Source organism: Cannabis sativa, chromosome 7 (assembly GCF_029168945.1).
Source record: "Cannabis sativa cultivar Pink pepper isolate KNU-18-1 chromosome 7, ASM2916894v1, whole genome shotgun sequence".
In the NCBI taxonomy this organism is placed as follows: Eukaryota; Viridiplantae; Streptophyta; class Magnoliopsida; order Rosales; family Cannabaceae; genus Cannabis; species Cannabis sativa.
Window position 1 is genome coordinate 2079801 of NC_083607.1, and position 19919 is coordinate 2099719.

Consider the following 19919-nt stretch of genomic DNA (forward strand, 5'->3'; position numbering starts at 1 on the left):
ACATACATACTTACATAACAAAACAGAGAAAGAGAAACTACAACAGTAATACATGAAAATGACAGAAAAAACAACACACAATTTTATTTTCTCTTTTTATTTTTTCTTCTCTGCCACTCAGATTCATCAAATCCCTATGAAATTATTATTATTTTTTATTTTTATTTAAAATTTAAAAAAAAAAATGAAAAACCCCTAAAGCTAACCACCCAACCAAACATACCCACCAACACACTATAATAAATAAAAATAAAAATAAAAAAAAATAAAACTCTCCATTCATTATTATTATTAATATTCTTGCTCTTCATATATATATAAATATATAGTTTGGTTTATTGTGGTCATAGTTGAAAAAACAAACTTTCTCTCTTTCTTTTTCAATGGAGATATTTTCTTCATCTTCTTCTTCTTATCACCATCATCATCATAATCAGATGGAGATTATTAACAATGGATCATCAGATAATTCATCACATTTGCCACCTGGGTTTAGATTCCACCCAACTGATGAAGAACTCATAACTTATTACCTTCTTAACAAAGTACTCGATAGTTCTTTCACTGGTAGAGCCATTGCTGAAGTTGATCTCAACAAATGCGAACCATGGCAACTCCCTGGTCAGTCACACACCCAATCAAAACTCTCTCTCCTTTTTTTATTTATTTATTTATTTTTTTTTATATTTGAAATTATATATATATGCAGAGAAAGCGAAAATGGGTGAAAAAGAATGGTATTTTTACAGCTTAAGAGATAGAAAATACCCAACTGGGTTAAGAACTAACAGAGCTACTGAAGCTGGGTACTGGAAAGCTACTGGTAAAGATAGAGAGATTTACAGTTCTAAAACTTGCTCACTTGTTGGAATGAAGAAAACTCTTGTTTTTTACCGTGGTAGAGCTCCTAAAGGTGAAAAAAGTAACTGGGTTATGCATGAGTACAGACTCGAAGGCAAATTCGCCTACCATTATCTCTCTCGAACCTCCAAAGTAATATACATATATATATATATACATATATACACACATATATATACATATTTTGTCTTCTTTTCTTGTTTTTTTATGTTAATGGTTTTTTTTTTTTTTTTGGGTGATAGGATGAGTGGGTGATTTCTCGGGTTTTTCAGAAGAATGGAGCGAGTAATGTAACCGGGTCGGGCACCCGAGTTGTGATCGGGTCGAAAAAGACCCGAATAAGCTCTAACAGTTACAATAATGAACCGAGTTCGCCTTCTTCGGTTTCGCTCCCGCCACTATTGGATTCATCCTCACCGTTTCCTCCGGTTACTAACAGTAACGTTACGATTACCGACCGTGACGGTTGTTCTTATGACAGCCAAATCCCAAGGGAGCACGTGTCCTGTTTCTCCACCTTTGTCGCTACCGGAACCCACGGCAGCAACGACAACAACAACAACAACAACAATGGTTTCAACAACTGCTTTGATCAGTTTCCGGCGCCGGTTTTCACCAGAACCTCCGCTGTATCCGGTACCGGTGCCGCCGCGTGCGACGGAGGAGTGTCGGCTTTTCCGAGTCTCAGGTCGCTTCAGGAGAATCTTCAGCTTCCGTTTCTCTTTCCTTCTCCGTCGCCGGGGATTTCCTTCTACGGCAGCGGAGGATCCGTGACTGTGCCGTCAGAGTTCTCCGGCTGTAACTCCGTCGGGAATTGGCCGTCGCCGGCTGTGGTCAACGAAGACGTTAAGAACGTCGGAGCAACCGAACTCGACTGCATGTGGTCTTACTGATTGCGGCCGCGCGTGGGGCCCACTCGCCGACGTGGATTTCAGGTTTTTGGAAAACCGCGAAATCCGTACCTGCTTACGTGTTATCTTATTATAATTATTATTAATTAATTAATTAATGATGTTTAGTGTTATTAATCAGTTTTAAATTAAAGTGAGTGTGTGTGATGAGGGGTATTATGGTAAATTTGGTGTTATAGGAAGGTACGTACAACACTACCTTTGTTTAGTTCATGTTAGAAAACGTTAGATTTGGTCTGTATTAAATATTAGTGTGTTTATGTGACTTTGAAGAATGTTTTTATTTTATTTTATTTAAGTAATTGCGAATGTTTTAATTGTTATGACGACGTCGTTTCCTTGCTTTAATGATTCAAATTGCAGTATTATGTTTTTCTATTTTTTATTTTACAAAAAAATATATATATGTATATTTTATTTATGACCAGTGTAATAACTTGAGTTTTTTAAGGTAAAATTTTTTTAACTGTCGTTTCACTTGTATTTAATCTTTTAAGTTTAAATTTTGGCAGAAAAATTCTTTAAATTATTGAATTTGTAAAAAATTTAAGGTGTCATTCGGTTAACTGTTACTATATGCTGTTTATGTGTACACATGACAGTTTATATTGGTACACTTGATATTATTATTTTAAAAATATTTTCAAAATTTAATACAATTATAAGAAATGTTATAAATTTTGAAATAATTTTTATATTTTTAAAATAATAATAGTAGGTGTACCAATATAAATTTGACATATGTACAAAAGTGTACATATAAGTATTCTATATTGGCGATTAATAGTAAAAAATAAATGACGCCTTAAATTTGCAAGCGGTTAAGTAGTTTGGAGAGTTTTACCGTTAAAATTTGAGCTTGTAAGATTAAGTACAAGTGAAGTAATAGTTGAGAGTGTTTAGCTGTAAAAAACTCTAATAAATTTTAAGTATATTTATTATTCATCAAATTCATTTATTTTTAAAAATGTTTTATTTTACTGCATAAAAAAAAATACATCATTATTTTATTTGATTTTACATATTTATAATTATTATTCTAATTTCCAGTTTCCACTAATGTGAACCAAAAATTATTAAAATTTCTCTATTTGTGCATGGAATTTTTTTTTTAAAAAAAAATCCCTCTTTTTAATTAGTGATAACATGGTGAAATTTTAGGATTTTTTTTGGGTTCGTGTATTCAATTAGATTATAAATTTATTTTTAATTACATATGAATACTTCTATTTTAATTAGTAAATAAAAGTCTCCTTCAAATAAATAATTGTTGAGTTACACTTTTTTTGTAAAAAAAAATATATATATTTTTTATTTTTTTATTTTTTGAAAGAAACCTAATTTACCCAAGAAGAAAAAAATATTAAAAATAAAAATAAAAATAAAAATCATTGGCTTAAAATATATTTACTTGACTTATAAATTATTATTTATAAAATGAAAAAAAAAAATCCTAGTACAGTTATAGTTGTTAATTTATTATATGTAGTCCTCTTAGTACACCAAAATGAATGCAAGTCATTTAGTTGTCTTTTTCTTTTTCTTTTTTTTATTTTTAAAGTTGTATTTGCCTAAGCATTATCGAAATAATTATCTCAAAAAAAAAATAAATAAATAAAGCATTATCGAAATAAATATACCACACATTTTATGTATTCAAAAAAGGTTTAAAAAACATTAAATTTAATTAGTTTTTTAAATATAATTTTTTTAAAAGAATCTCTATGTAGTACTCTAACTTGTTATTAATAATATGTATATCATAATGTTTTATTAAAAGATATTTATTACTTAATTAAATAGTTAAGTGTATATGTATTTATGTATTTATAGTACACAAGATCGTCTTAAACATGTTAGATAGCTTGTTCTAATTTTAAAAATTGGTACCCTAAAAAAGAGTTATAATTTATAAATATATTTAAATATTAACTTATACTTATATATTTTACAAAACACCAAAAATTTCCAATTATTTTATTAGAAATATTATTGATTACAATACAACCAAAAAATAATAGAAAAAAAAAATATAAAAATTTTGAAAGATAATAAATAATAATAATGATTTTTTTTTTGCTTAAAACAGTAATAAAATTGAAAATAGGTTTTGATAATTGGTATGAAAGTGACCAATAACAAGTTGTTAGCTCTTTAAAAAATTAGGCTTATTAAAAAAAATTGAAGGGCATTAAAAGAAAAAATATATTGGGCATTTTATTTTTTAGGCCTGTATAGTAACCCAACTTGCACACTATAAGAGCCGGCCGAAATAGTACACTACCCTCATATATATATTTATGTTAGCATTTTTTTTTTTTTTGAAAATAAGCGTAATCGTACCATTAATAATCAAAGTTAAACCTCGCGGTCATTACATAATAAGTTCTCTGGAACCGAAAAAACCGGAATAATCCCGTACAACTTGTGAATAAAAGCCCAATTAGCCACATTATGGGCTGCAAAATTACAAGTTCTACTAACATACACAAAATTACAGCAAATAAAAGAGGGAGATGACTTAGCACAAAATGAAATATAATTTTCAGTCGCCCAATGAGACTTCGTCCCATTGAGAGCATTGATAACTACTCTCGAGTCACTCTCAATCAAAACAAACTTAAAACCTTCCTCCATAGCCATCGAAACCGCTGCACAACAAGCTGCTGCTTCTCCACACAATGCATCCGAGAAGTCCAAAACGATCCGTGTGTATCCGAACCACCGTACCTAGATGGTTTCTAGCTACCACCGCTAAGCACATACTTTCTGATCCCATCCTTACATCACAATTCAATTTTATCCAATCTTGAGGTGGCGGCTTCCAGGTCCCCCTCAAGGATGGTGTAGGGCAAGGTAAGAAAGTAACATGAAGCTCTACATAAGAATTATAAATCTGGTCAATACATTTCAAAACATCTGGATGAGAGTTGTTATGTATAAAATCATTCCGCACTTTCCAGATGGTTTCGACAACAATCGAAGCATTAGGTATCAGTGATATCTAACACTACCGAAGTGACACGTATATATATCATGTCATAGTTATTAAATTAAATTACGTGAGACTTGATACTTAATTTTACTAATAACGATATGACATTTTAGAGGGTGTTAGACACTACTAGTATTTGGCACTATTGGTGTTTAGCACCACCTAAAAGTGATAGATAAATGCTAAAAGGCACCAGTAGTACCTACACATTCTTATATGTGTCAATATCGCTATTGGTCCAACTAAGTATCAGGTCCATATAGTTTAATATAATAATTTTTAGAGAGTATCGCTAGCCAATCGCAAGATGACAAGTCTAGAGGTACTAAGTACAACTGGTGTCTAATAACAATACTCAGAAGTGATACCTTATGATTGGTTAGTGATATTCTATAAAAGTAATTACAATAAATTATATAAGATTCGATACGTATTTAATTACACTAATAACGATATAACTCCTTAAAAAGTACTAAACACTACCGATACATTTTAAGATTTCTCTTAATTAATATGTATATGATTATATAGACACATGATTCACACTATTGCTAGGGCTTACTAATATAATTAATACTTATATAGAGCATATGGCCATTCAAGAGAATATTTTATAGATATGTATATTTAATGTGTAAAGGATGAATTAGTTGTACGGATTGGCCTGTGTGGTAGTAAATATTTAGATATAATTTCCAATTTTTCATTAATTAAGTTTGTTGAGAAAATAAAGTAACAAAACTAACTACTATTTAAAAAAAGATTCAGTCTTTCAGAAATGTGTATCTACTTGGTTGGTGGGTACTATATAATATACATATCACATATATATTTAGGGTTATTTTATTTATAGAAAATTTTATTTACACTCCAAAAAGTTTTAAAGACACTTTATTTTAATAATTTTTATTTTATTTAAAATTAATATCTTTAATTATACTAATTTTTTTTAACATTTTTCTTCCAATTCATATTCTTAAAAAATATACTTATCAAACGAAATTAAATTATATTTTAAATATTATGGCAAAAAAATTAAAATAAAAAATTATATGAAATTTTCTTAGAAAAAAATAAAAACAAAATATACATGAGTTAGAAAAAATTATGAAAATGAAATCAAAATAAGTATTGAAATTAACATAAAATAATGTGAAGAAAGAAATTTAAGAAAATATTAAGAATACTTTTTAAAAATTATTTAAGTTTATATTTTTTTTTTTTAATAATGGGGTGTATTTATAAGTTTATAGGGTGCAAATAGAACTCCCCTATTTAAATTTGTAAAGTTATAACTGCTTCCTAATATTAAAAAAATAATTAATTTAAATTAATTTTTAAAAATAACTTTTAATATATATTTTTTTAAAATTTCTATTTCACATTATTTTCTTTTTATGTCAATAGTTATTTTTATTTCATGTTCATATATTTTTTTAAATTATGATTTTTTTCTAATAAATTATCATATAATTTTTTATTTATTTATTTTTGTTTTAATATTTAAAATATATTTTATTTTTATTTTATAGATATATTTTTTAATAATATGACAATAAAGAAAAAATTAATTTTTTTTTTCATTTTTACACTTCAAAATAGTTTTTTTTTTTTTTTTTTGTATTTTTACAAATTCCACGTATTGCAACTAACGGAGCAACTTAAATTGCAATCAAAATCCGTACAAAAACCCATATAGAAACTATCGGAGAAACCACCTTAGAAACTCAAACCGTAAATTTGAAAAAAAAAATGTTAAAAAATAGTATATGAGCTAATTTCTCACAAAAATAGTACAAACTAAAGATATATATTTTTATATAAAATAAAAAAAATATTAAAATAGTTTGTACTTATGACTTTATAAGGTGCAAATAAAACTCTTTTATATATATATATATATATATATTTTTTTTGAATAAAAACGTTTATATATTAAAAAGAATTAGATCTCATAGTCATTATAAAATATAGCATTCGGGATAGCAGAAACTCTTTTATATTTTATATTTAATATATATATATATTTATATACTACTATAGCTTTTCGAGTCATCTTTTTCTCATAGCTCATAAATTAACAACAAATAAATTGATTATAGCATGTCTTTAAGATAAATAACTAATTTTTTTAAATGGAAAAAATTTCTTCACTTTTGCTTTCAAGGTTAATTTTTCTAATCAATTACCTTTGAAAAAAAAACCTTAAATAATATTTTGATTTATTTTATTATTTTTGTGCTCATAAATAAAACTATCATGTTATACGATAATATACTTGTAAAGCTGTTAAATATTATATTTTTTTTTTAAAAAAAAAAAAAAGCTGTTAAATATTAATTTTTATAAAAAACAACAAAAAAGTGGACATAAAATTCCTATATGTTTTTATTTATTTTTTTCCTAACAAGATTCTTATCAATTTTATTGATTCAATCTTTAGTAGATTTTTTTAATCAATTTTATCATTTTTTAAACTTTAGAAGAATTGGGCCTTGAAGTCATTAAAGAAAAAAATTATTATAACCATATAAAGAAGTAAGAAAATAAATAAATATATTTATTATGTATAAAAGACAAAAACAAGCTAAACCAGATTTGAATAATAAAAAATAGAAAAAAGGAATGATATATCTATTTGAATTCTTCTATAGTAGATATATATTTAAATGTAGAATGGCTAAATTATAATAAATAACTTTTAGATGTTGACTGTTTCTGTTTTTGCATTACATGTCATAACATTTATCATTTATAGCTCACTGGTTCATAATTTTTATCTATTTATTGTTTTGCACAAATGTTTATTTTGATATAATCAATTATAAAAATATTTTTCTTGGGATCATTACTAAAAAAAATTAAGCGAGTGTTTAAAACTATCGAAAATATCACTAGGTATTCCCTACGATTTTAAACATCTGTGAGGCATTCTCAACAGCTTTTAAACGTAAAATTGACGACGTTTAACCACTGCCTATAGTATTATAGGCCATAGTTTTTAACCGTTAGCAATTAGTTCAAATATGAATTTTTTTAAATAACGTGTTTTCTCTTGCTCCAATAAAATGCATTTTTAGATCTGGAAATGTTCAAATTTTATACATTTTTAAACTTTTGGTCTCTTTTTTTCTCTCTCTCTCTCTCTCTCTCTCTCTCTCTCTCTCTCTCTCTCACACTTCGACCTGCTCCCTGCCATCCTCTCTCTTTCTCATAGATGGCGTTCCACGAGCTCCACCACTCATCTCTCGTCTTTCACTCTCTCTTCTCGCTCTCTCTTTCACAACTCCACCATAGACGAAAGCCCGTTCAAGCTCCACCATGGTCAGTCACAGCCACAAGCTCCACCATGAGCACCACCGTCACTCGTCTCTCTCTCTCTCTCTCTCATCTGAAGTCAGACGTGCGATCACGAGCTACCACAAGCACCGGTCTTTCTTCTCTCTCTCTCTCTCTCCACTCTTTCTCGTAACTTCTTTATTATTTTTTTAATTTTGGGATTAATGTATTTTTGAAATTTTTGTATTTCATAAATATTCGCAAATCTTGGGGTTGTGATTTCGGCAGAACTATTGCTCAATCTCGACCATTCGGGACTCTTAAGGCCAAATGAAACTCTCATCTTGATTTCGAGGAGGATAAATGCGATAATTTGGTTTTTTATTATTGTTATGTATTATAATTCTTATTACATTATAAAACTTTATTATCAAGAAATAGTAAAATATAATTAAATTGCCTCTTTAAATTTCTCCAATATAAAAATAATTCTCAATATAATAAATACTATATACCAAAATATAAAATATAATTTAATAACTTTAAACAATAATAATTCAAAAAAAATAATGTAATATTAATCAATTAATGTGCTCCATAAAATAAAATAATTAAATTAATTGCAATGTAGAGTTTTTTTTTTTTTTTAAGAATATAGAAATAATTAATTGGCTGTATATAATTATGCATAAAGAAATTTATTATATGCAATTATAACAATATACTCAAAGTCAAAGACACATTATATTTTATGTTTCAAAAAAAATAAACACCTTATATTTTAAAAAGTAGTGTAATTAATTACTACATACACAATAATAACTTTTAAATATACTTTAAGTTACAGACTGAATTTTACTGCTGGAAATAGTATTTGTAATTACAGTTTTTCTTTTTGTTTTACTACTTCTCATTAATTTGTCACTACAAATTAATTTTGTTTATTTAATCATAAATATTTTACCTGTATATAGTCCTTTTATTTCATGGGAAATTATTATCTCTTGTCCTTTTTTTTATTGCAGTCAAAGAAAAAAATAACTATAATAATAAGGGTTAATAATAAATATAATATGTACTTTTGCCTTATATATTAGGTTATTTACATCATCTATTTATGCATAGGCTAATAAAAGGTTAGATTTATAACAATAGAGTAACTAAATTAATCCCTTTAATAAATAAAACAAAATATGTGAGTCTTTTTATATTTATATAATAACATTTAGGTTCAGCTCTAGGTTTATGTGGGTTAGGTCCGTGTTTAGGGCTCACATTTTTTAGGGATCTATAATAAAAAATATAAAATCGTATTAGGATTTTATTTAAGTAAAATTAAGTGCATTGTAATTCCATCTTCAATAGATATAGTGTAGATTTAAGTTAAATATGACCCAAAATATACTCTTGAAGAAGTTATATTTAACCTATTTTTTGCATTTATGCTACAATATATACAAAGTATAAATTAGCTATAAAAATTTATATTATTATTGATGTTTATTAAAAATATACAAAATGATTAGTCTTATTTATATTATTTTAATATCTTATAAATACAAAAATATTTTTTAAAATAGTATTAATGAGTGACAAATAGGTAATTAAAAAATGTGGTATTTATTGTAGACTAAAATTTAATTCATTATATCTTTTGTATTAAATTTATTACAATTTTTAGTTTGAGCTAAATTTAGCATATATTTTCACTATTAGAGTTAAATTTTAGCAAAATATTTTAAAAAATGACAATGTACTACATTTATAGTTCTCTATTAAAAATGCTCTGAGCAATAAATATACACATCTTGATTGGTTGGAGGTATTTCGCACATTACATTGTATAATGTGAATTTTAATCTCATGACATTCTTTTTTAATATATTTTTTTATATATTTCTATAAGTAAGGGTCTCAAAATTTAAATAGTCTTAGACGTATTATGTTCTTAAAGCCCGACTTTAATAATATCTGTGATCTATCCTATCCTCATTATTAGTATTTATTATTATAGATTTGACTCTAGAATTAATTATTACTATTTATAGCATTACTACCAAAGAAGTTACCATTTGCCACTAAAAAAAATAAATCATTAATTGTAAGATATTTGTAGCTTAGTTATCTAGCTTGGTCAAAATAACTTCAAACCTTTGTGTCCCTACTCATTGCTATCATCCTCATATTATTTATCGATCAAAATAAGATTTTAGGTACTATTTTGATCCAATTTATAAAATATGGTGTCAAAAATATTATTTAACAAAATATAAGATCCAAACAGATAATTATGTGTATATTATTTTAGATTATATATTTTGCTTTATTACTTGTAAAGACCTTAAATTTTTAAAACTTCTATTTAGACCTCGTGTTATAAAGTGAAACTATTTTTTTTATATAACTAAAATACTCATAATTATAATAACTTTAAAATTATTTTGAATTATGTATTCATTACTCACTTGGATTCTAATTTTTAATTTTGATTAATAAAATTAGATAAGAAACTTAAATACAAGGCGACCTTAGGCTAGGGCGGGCCTAGAGCTTCCCTTGTCTAGGGACCAAAAAATATATATTTTTTCATTTATTTTTAAAATATTACATTTTTCTTAAATAAAACTCAATTTGTTTTTTCTAAAATCCACTCAAATTCATGTCTTGCCTTGCTTAAATACTACAATACTTGAGAAATAAACTTTAAACATCACTTTCCAAAAACAAAATCATCACTTTGAATCGCTTTTGCAAAAGAAAATTAATATTACATCTTACCTTCTTCACAAAATCAATACACAACATAAGTTATGTAATTATTAAAGAGGAGTGCTATTGCCAATTTTCTATTATAATTTTTTAGTTAACTTTCGTAACTGAGAATACATGCCAGAATATTTTTTAAAATTTTTTATTTTTTATGGCGGTATTCGTTATAGTTACAACATCGTCCCTGTAAATTTTTCAAAAATTTTGACTAATTTACAGTATTAAAAATGATAAAGTTTTTTTGTACTGTTAATTATTTGAAAATTTTCAAAAATTTACAGGGTTGATATTGTAATTATAACGAATATTGTTATAAAAAAAATTAAAAAAATATTTTAGCATGTGATTCCAACATGAAAATTAACTAAAAAATTATAATAAGATATTGTAATTAAATTTAAAGATGTGTAGCATGTTTTGTAATGGTATAACATATTCATTAATCTCATTCTTATTATTATTTTTTTATTTTTATTTAATTATAAATTCAACACACCTACTTCTCCAAGATGTAGGGTAAGGCCAATATGCATCCCTAGATTGATTGGGAAGAAAAAGCCAAGAACATTAATTGTTTAAACTCATGAACCCAAATGAGATCCCAATTATTTTCTCCCAAAAAGAAAACAATAAATTTATTCACAAACATGAAAAATGAATAAAATATTCAACTAAAAACAAAGACACATCACTATCAACACTCAAAGAGATCAAGCTAATCTTGTAAATCATCATCATCATAAATAAATAAATAAATAAATATTATTTTAAAATTAAAAAATTAAATAAAAAAGAATTATATAATAAGGTTTAATTTCCCTATAGTAGACTTGCAGTGGCTTTTTGCTATTATAACCTTTTTTTTATGGTAATGATGAATGTGGTCAGCAATTTTACTATAAATATATCTATATATAAATATGTATATATATGTATTTTTTTTTTTTTTTTTTGGACTTTTGGGGTAGCAATGAGTGAGTGAAAATAGTACTTTTTTTTTTTTTTTCTTTTTTACAAAGTTTTTGTGTCGTTTTATGTTTGTGTCTTTTGTGGGGGCCAAAATTGAAAATTGAAACAATTTTTTTTCCTTCCTTTAAATGTAATAAATATTATATGAATATCTTAATTTGCATGGATATGGTATGGCACGCTTTGTAGTGTACCATTTTGGTGTAACTTTATTTGCCCTTTCTATGTGTTGAATTTTATGTTTTTGGTTTTGTAATGAGTGAAGAATTAACTTTTATTGTTTGTAGTCTAGTCACTTTAAAAAAGAAATGTGTTAAGAAACATTAATGGTTAAGTTTAGAAAAATTAGGTTAAGAGGAAGATTAATAGATCACATGATATGATGTGGTATTGTAATTAAATATCGGTTATCATATATTCTAATTTATTAATAATTATTATAAAAAATTATTAATTGTTCGCAAGATACTAGTATTATGATGATGTTAGACTTTCTGAATTATTTACTTGTTACTTTGCTTCCTATTCCCACTCCAGATCAGAAGGAAGTTTGGTTCCCTGCTCCTCAGGATTGGATTAAACTGAATTGTGATGTCAAGGTAGGAGCCAGTAGTATGTACTTGGCTGTGGTTGCAAGGGATCATTTTGGCAGAGTCATTAGAGTTCAGACGGCTCGGGAAGCTTACTCGGACGCTCTTTGCAGAGAAGCTGCGGCTTGCTGCTTGGCGATTTCGGTGGCCTTAGATATCGGATCTAAGTTTGTGATTGTGGAGAATGACTCGAGTGTGGTCATCAATGCTCTCAATGGGAAGGATTCTTGCTGGGCGCTTGAAAACTATATCTCATTTTGTTCTAAGTCTTCTCCACTCTTTATTAATTGTAATTTTTCTTTTATAAGTAGAACTTGTAATTTTGTCGCTCATAATGTGGCTAGATGGGCGTTTGCTCATCAGGTACTTGGGTCTATCCCGGTTTCGGTTGTACCTAACAATATTTTGTGTAACAACCGAGAGGTCTAATTTATTTGAATTTATGATATAGACGCTTTTCCTCAAAAAAAAAAAAAAAAAAAGATAATGATAATCCAAACACTAATTGTAATTTTTTATGAGAGAAGTTATTGTTATAATTTGATAGTCTCGTGATGATACTTTGATTGTTATCTAATATGAAATGTATTTTTATACATAATTTTTTTCTTCAATGGTAAATATATCTAATATTTTTAAGATGTTATAGTTTTATATTTAATATTTAACTTTTTAAAAGATGGTAGGAATGACAAAAGTTGTGAATACATGCAAAAAATTATGGCACAACATGAAATCAATGGAAGCCCTTGAGGCATGAACAAAAAAGAAAAAAAAAGACTTGGGCCAAGCTTGATAAGACATGGACATGAGCACAATAAGACACGAGAAGCCCAAAACATAACGTGAACAGACTAAGTCGTAGGCACGACACAGTTAAAAACCTAATAATTTGACTTTTATAAATTTTAATTTGTCATTTATATATAAATTAAAATATGATGAAATTCTTATATAATTCTATAATAGGGGATATTTTTTTCTTCTAATTATGGAGTCATGCAAAACTCAAGTGTACAAATAAGTTAATATTATTGTTGCCCAAAATTTGAAGTTCTCGATTAAGATCAGGAATGCTAATTAATTTGAGAGATAAAATAACCTCTCACTATTACTTTTTTTCAATATAGTCATTTCAAAAACAACCTAAAAAACCTATTTTTTAATTTTTATTTTGACTTTTAGATGATACATGTTACTTATTAGCCTAATTAGGATTTTTTTCCCTTGAACTTTGACACGTACCAAATTATGCCCCTTAAATTTTTTTTTGCCGTTAAAAATTCTCCTTGAACTATTCAGATTGTTAGATTTAAGGACTTTTGTCTAATTTCATTCAATTTTACTGTTTCAGTGATTGTTTATGTACCAAACCATGCTCCCAGACTTTAATATCTACCAAATCATACCCCTCAAACTTTGATATGTACTAAATCATGCCTCATGAACTTTCATCTATGTTAGAATTTTTTTACTAAAATTAGACAAAAGTCCTTAAATCTAACAATCTCAATAGTTTAGGAAGAATTTTTAACAGCAAAAAAGTTTAGGTGTCATAATTTGGTACATATCAAAATTCGGGAAGAAAAAATCTTAATTGACCTACTTATTATTATTAATTATTATTATATATATTTTACCAAATAAAGTATGAAATGAAACACATGTGACCTAGCCATGTTCATAAAATAGTATATATATAGTGTTGAATTAAATATTGAATCAATGAATTGATAGCTAGTTTGAGCAAATACATATATTTAATTCCTACTTCCTAGTACATTATATTAATTATATAGCTTTTAATTGGGGTTTCACTCACATCAACTTCAGTCCTTTAGAGGACCATAAAACGCAAACGTACAAAGACTTTAAGTTGTCGTTTTAATCCGTACAAACACTACATAAACAAGAGAAGCAAAGGACTCCATAGAAATAAAAGTATGTAACTACTCTCTTAATTTTTTTACTTCTTCAACAATTCACCATAAAAAAATATAATAACTAACAATTAATTTCATACACAAAAATTATATTAATTTCATTTATGGAGTCTAGTACAAGTAAGTTGATAAATTTTTGTACGAAATGATAAAATATATATGAATTTAAATTTTGGTAAATACTAAATTTATTATGTATGTTGTGTTGTGTACATTTATTAATTATAATCTTATTATGGTCTTGCAATAAAAATAATAATACTATCCAAATTTCTGTACAATTATATTATTTATTTGGTTGAACGTGAAGCATATTTCCTTGACGGATAATATTATGATACTTCAAGTCACAAATAGAAGATAAGATGTCGGAACAAATGTATAGTCATCCGACTAGTTTTTATCACACAGGTCGTTTGCATGTACCGATCATGGAATGTGAGTTAGCAATTTTAGAGATATGTCTTGCATATCTTTCAGTTTGCAAGTCACGGCATAATCCCTACATTCATGGGACAGATTTGAAACTTCAAAGAATAAAGATAACCAATCTAAGCTTCCCACTTTGCTTATTGTAATTATGGAAATAAACTAATTTCTCACTTTATTTATTATTGATTTAGAAAAATTAATTTCATGTAATTAATTCCTATAAATAGTGGTTCCATCTCACCATTCAAGAATATGAAATATATTTAGAGAGAGAACACTTAAGAGAAAAATCTCGATCTAAGATTAAATCACTCATCGATCATTGTAAAAGCTTTAAAGAGAGATGAAGGCATTCTTATTCATCCTCTTGCAAGTCAATACAATAAAAGGAGAGTAGACTATTACCAACTATAAGGGGTCGAACCTCTATAAATTTAGTATTTTCTTTACTTTATAATATTTACATTCTGTTATTTAATTTATTCTCAATCACTTCAGTCGTGGGCTAAAAGCTAAGTCAACAAATAATAATACATAACACTATATGAATATAAAAAAGAGAAGAATATATCTCTCAAAGGCTTAAATAAGGTTAATGATCATCAGGCCCATCTCAAGCAAATTGAGGACATTGGGTCAAAAAAATCTAATTGAGCATTTTTTATATCATTTTTTTATGTTATTTTTTTTTACGTGTAGTGGTAAAAATCTAAAATATAGCATTTTAAAAATATTATTTGGCCTTTTATCTTAATAAAATATTAAATGTAGTATTTTAAAAAATAAAGCATATATTTCTTTTAGAAAATAATTATATTTTATAATAAATAATAATTAAAAATACAAAATATGATATTTTTAAAAAATAGAATTGAGGCCTTTTTTGTTAAAGGAATTTTTGGATTTGGGTGGAAGGCATTGGGCGTGGGCCCCTATTGCCCCACCCTTGAGCAAACCCTGATGACTTTTATCCAAAAAGTCATATACTTAAAAGAAACTCTAAAAATATTCTTAAGAATTTATTAAACCTTTCAACCTAGTATTTAAAGATGAATATATGCTCATAATGTTCTAACCACAACAAAAGTTATTTCAACTAATTAGAGTATCGCAAATGAACAATATGATCTCTATTTATGGATTTTTAACTTCCAATTCCATATGAACATGAATGACCACCATAAAATCCTTAGATGTTAGAAAAGCTCACAAACATTCAGAAACACATATAATTGTATTCTTGAAAATAAAAACTGTAGCTAGTCAATAGTTACTATTTTTTTTTTCAGCTTTGGTCAATTTTTCTCTAAAGTATTCCAAATCATTACTAATTGATTTTAAACCATTTATACACTTTATAAATATGAATAAATCAAGTCCCCAACAACTATACTTTCAATAGCTATTATTTATTCGCATTTACAAACAATTAGTAACATCTTTTACTAATTTAAAAGTGATAATGTTGAGAGGAGAGTTACACAATTTATAATCATCATTTTTCAAGAATTGTTAACTCATTTTTTATGATCAATATCAACACATTTGTAATTCTATAATGCATGTTACAATTTGATAAAATTAATAATTTGTCACACTATATTATTTAATCTAAATATTATATTATATAAAATAATATAACATTCCCAACCCACTAGATTAAACATATAATATCTCATTTGTAATTAAGTGGCTTTCAAAAATACTATATGAATATAAAGAAGAGAGCCTCTCCAGAACACTTAGATGTCGTTTGGTTTGAGGTGATGAAATAGAATGTAATGAAAATAAAACAATCTTCCTTCATTAATTTGTTTGATTGCATATTAAAGTAATAAAATATCATTCCAATGAAATGACCTTTCAACCATTTTGGTAGAATGACTATTCTATTTTGAAATAGAATAAAACACCTTCCAATGCATGATGCGGAAAAGTTTAATATTTTTTATCTAATTTTTTATACAATTTAAATTTTATTCTAATTTATTCTTATTAATTCTTATTTTTATTCTTATATTTTTATTCCTGCCGCTACCTTAACGTTTAGAGGTCCCGGAGAGTTTGAATTGCTAGAATTTTCTCTGCAATTGATACAATGAAAGAAGCACAAAACAAGTTTTCATTCCAAATTCTAGTCCCACGTAACATCAAGTCCCTCACCTTAAAATCCAGGCAATATCCTGGATTTTAATCTATTATTATTCAAAATATATAGCTCACTAAAATCTCAATTTTTATATTTTACTTACACTTCTAGATTATATCATATCGTACATTGTTAAGTAACAACTCTTTTCAAAACATGACAAATCTCTCAAAATGAACCAAGGTTATACTTCTCATTCTACATCAATTAACTTCTAGGCAAATACATATTTATAGGTATTTCATATTACTAATAAATTACTAATAAGCCCTTAATGTAACACTCTCAACCCTTCCAAAACGCAATTTCGGGAGATTTGTACCGTTTCTTAATATTAGTGCTTTCATTAAGATCTCGACACTATTTTGTGCTTACATGTCTTGCTTTCATACTAATATATTCGTGCTTTTGAATTTGCTATGCATGTCGTGTTGTGCTTATATTCATATTTTTTGTGTCGTCCTAGGCTCAAACCTATATTCTTTTTGTGTTATACCATGCTTAATCTCATATTTTTTAATGTTGTATCATGCTCATACCACCCAAACTCGTACCAGTTTCTAATCATGCCAAAAAGTATGGTTCGAATATGTTAGATCTCGTTCGTGCAACTTGCTAGACCATCTTACTTTAATGTTTACATCATAGTATCATATTATCCGTTTTGAGTCTAAGCCTTGATGATTTTATTTTTTAACACCTTCTTAAAATACTTTATATTAATAAAGTAAGTGAAATACTTATAATTAAGACAACTCTTACATATTCTTCCAATCAATCGATACCACTTGGGAACCCAACACAATGAATTGGAGGAAGTTAATTAATATAAAGTTGCATGTGTTAACATATGTGTAATGTATGTCCAACACTTGAATTGTTATTTTTTTTTTTTTTTGATTTAAGCGTTTATATATTACAACCATGTTTTACTTAGGACTCGAACCCAGGACCTCCAAAACACACACACCCATCTATGGCCACTTGAACACTCAAGTGGGTTAACACTTGAATTGTTATAGTTTTAAATTAATGGGTCTCATTTACATCAGTGTGTTTGTGAGGACCACTTAATTAAAAACACTTGAATGATGTCGTTTAGTTATATAGATAATAGATTATAGAGAGAGGAACTAAAAAACTGTAATAACTATATATAATATATTATATATATCTGAAATAAATATGTAACTAACTAGCTATTGTTGTGTTGTCTGAAAACTCTTACATATTTCTACTTCATCATAAATCTATATAACTAATCTTATATAAACACCCCTCCCTCAATATATATTGGCACACTTTTTAATGTGTAGTGCTAAAATAATTTGAGTTTTTATACTTAATTTTTTTTTATTTAATTAAAAAAAATTATTATTTTTACATTATACGAGCTAAAGTTGTTCAATCACCTGAAAAAAATTAAAAAAAAAAATTCGGTTAAAAAATAATTTAAAAAATTGAATTTGATTTAAATATTTTGTATATAAACATATTTTGATATAGTGTAAAAAGAGATATTATTTTTTATATATTTTTTTTAATTAGGAAATTGAATTAAATATAGAAATTTAAATATCTTTTATTATTATCAAAATTTAATAATTTAATATTTTAAAAATTAATATTTATAGTTAAATTTGTTTAGTAACCACTAATATCTAATAATCATATTAAGAAGTGTTCCATATATACGTGGTTTTTTTTTTTTTTTTTAATTTTTATACTTTAAAGTATTTTTTTTTATATATTTTTACGAAAATTCACTTACAACCCACATAACAATTAATGAATCAACCTAAATCGAATAAAAATCTACATAACTAACCATATAGAAATTACTGAAACAACCTAAATCGTAAATTAAAAAAAAAAAAATTATATATACAGTAATTTTCCAAATATAGCAAGGTTGAAAGTTAGTAGTTGTGTCAATTAGGATTAATATAACTCAAAATCTATACATAGATAATTATTGAATTGAATTACACATTTTTAATTTTATGCTAACACATTTTAATTTTGCTTCTTTGTTATTTAATATGTTTAATTATTTTAAATGTACCAATTTCGTGTATAGAGATTTATTTGTCGGCTGAGCCAACACCAGCTTTAGGAGACAAGGCAAAAAATATAGGGGAATTACCCCATATACTATTTTTAATTTTTTTTTTTTTTTCAAATTTACGGTTTGGGTTTCTAAAGTGGTTGCAGCGCTAGTTGCAGTAGGGGTTTCTATACGATTTTTTATTGCAATTTAGGTTGCACTTGCAGCGCTAGTTGCAATGAGAGGTTTTTATGTAGAATTCCGTAAAAATGTAAAAAAAAACTGTTTTGAAGTGTAAAAATGAAAAAAGTAAAAAATATAAGCATTTTTTATTTTTAAAAAGAGATAAAAAATAAAAGAATATATAATTTTTGTTATTTAGAATTGAAAATATGTGTGAATAATTTATGGTATTTATATTATAATTAGTAGTTATTAAATCTTTAATTTTATAATAGGATTTTAATAATAGAATAAATGCTATACTAAGTGTTAATTTGAAAAATTGTAAGAATATTGAAAATCTCATACAAAACGCATTTTTTATGTTTTTTTTTGTTTGTTTTTATATTTTTGTGAAATTGTAATTTGCAGCATAAATATTAAGTTAAACTTTCAATTGTAAATAAATATTTAATTTTAATTTTTGGCGGTAAAAATACTTAAATTATATTTTTAGAACTCTATGGGTACTTGACTGTTAAATATCAAATCATTATTCACGTGTCATTTTCTTATTTATATATTTAAATTTATTTTTTAAAAAATAATAAAAATTCATGACTTAACCAATTAGGGATTTACATGTGGTAATTTACTTAACATTTCACAACTAGATACTTAGAGAGTTTTAGAAATATAACTTAAGTATTATTGCCATTAAAAATTAAATTTAAGTATTATTTATAACCAGAAATTAAACTTAAGTATTTATGCAATAAATTGATCGAAATTAAAAAATAGTTAGGAATTTT

The 19919-nt window shown here is 26.1% G+C and overlaps 1 protein-coding gene across 1 annotated transcript; it reads left to right on the forward strand.

The window, feature by feature from the left end:
* The first annotated feature begins 242 nt into the window (after nt 1-242).
* On the forward strand, nt 243-2098 carry LOC115697141 (protein CUP-SHAPED COTYLEDON 2). The gene is made up of 3 exons (XM_030624054.2): nt 243-621; nt 710-993; nt 1104-2098. Exons 1-3 carry the CDS (start codon nt 384-386, stop codon nt 1752-1754), a joined length of 1173 nt encoding a protein of 390 aa, XP_030479914.2. The 5' UTR covers nt 243-383; the 3' UTR covers nt 1755-2098.
* Nucleotides 2099-19919: the final 17821 nt, after the last annotated feature.

Bases quoted from the DNA above. Each gene is read 5' to 3' on its own strand.
- LOC115697141 (XM_030624054.2), top strand. From the start codon at position 384: ATGGAGATATTTTCTTCATCTTCTTCTTCTTATCACCATCATCATCAT. The intron at 622-709 runs GTCAGTCACACA...ATATATATGCAG, and splicing joins CGAACCATGGCAACTCCCTG to AGAAAGCGAAAATGGGTGAA. The intron at 994-1,103 runs GTAATATACATA...TTTGGGTGATAG, and splicing joins ATCTCTCTCGAACCTCCAAA to GATGAGTGGGTGATTTCTCG.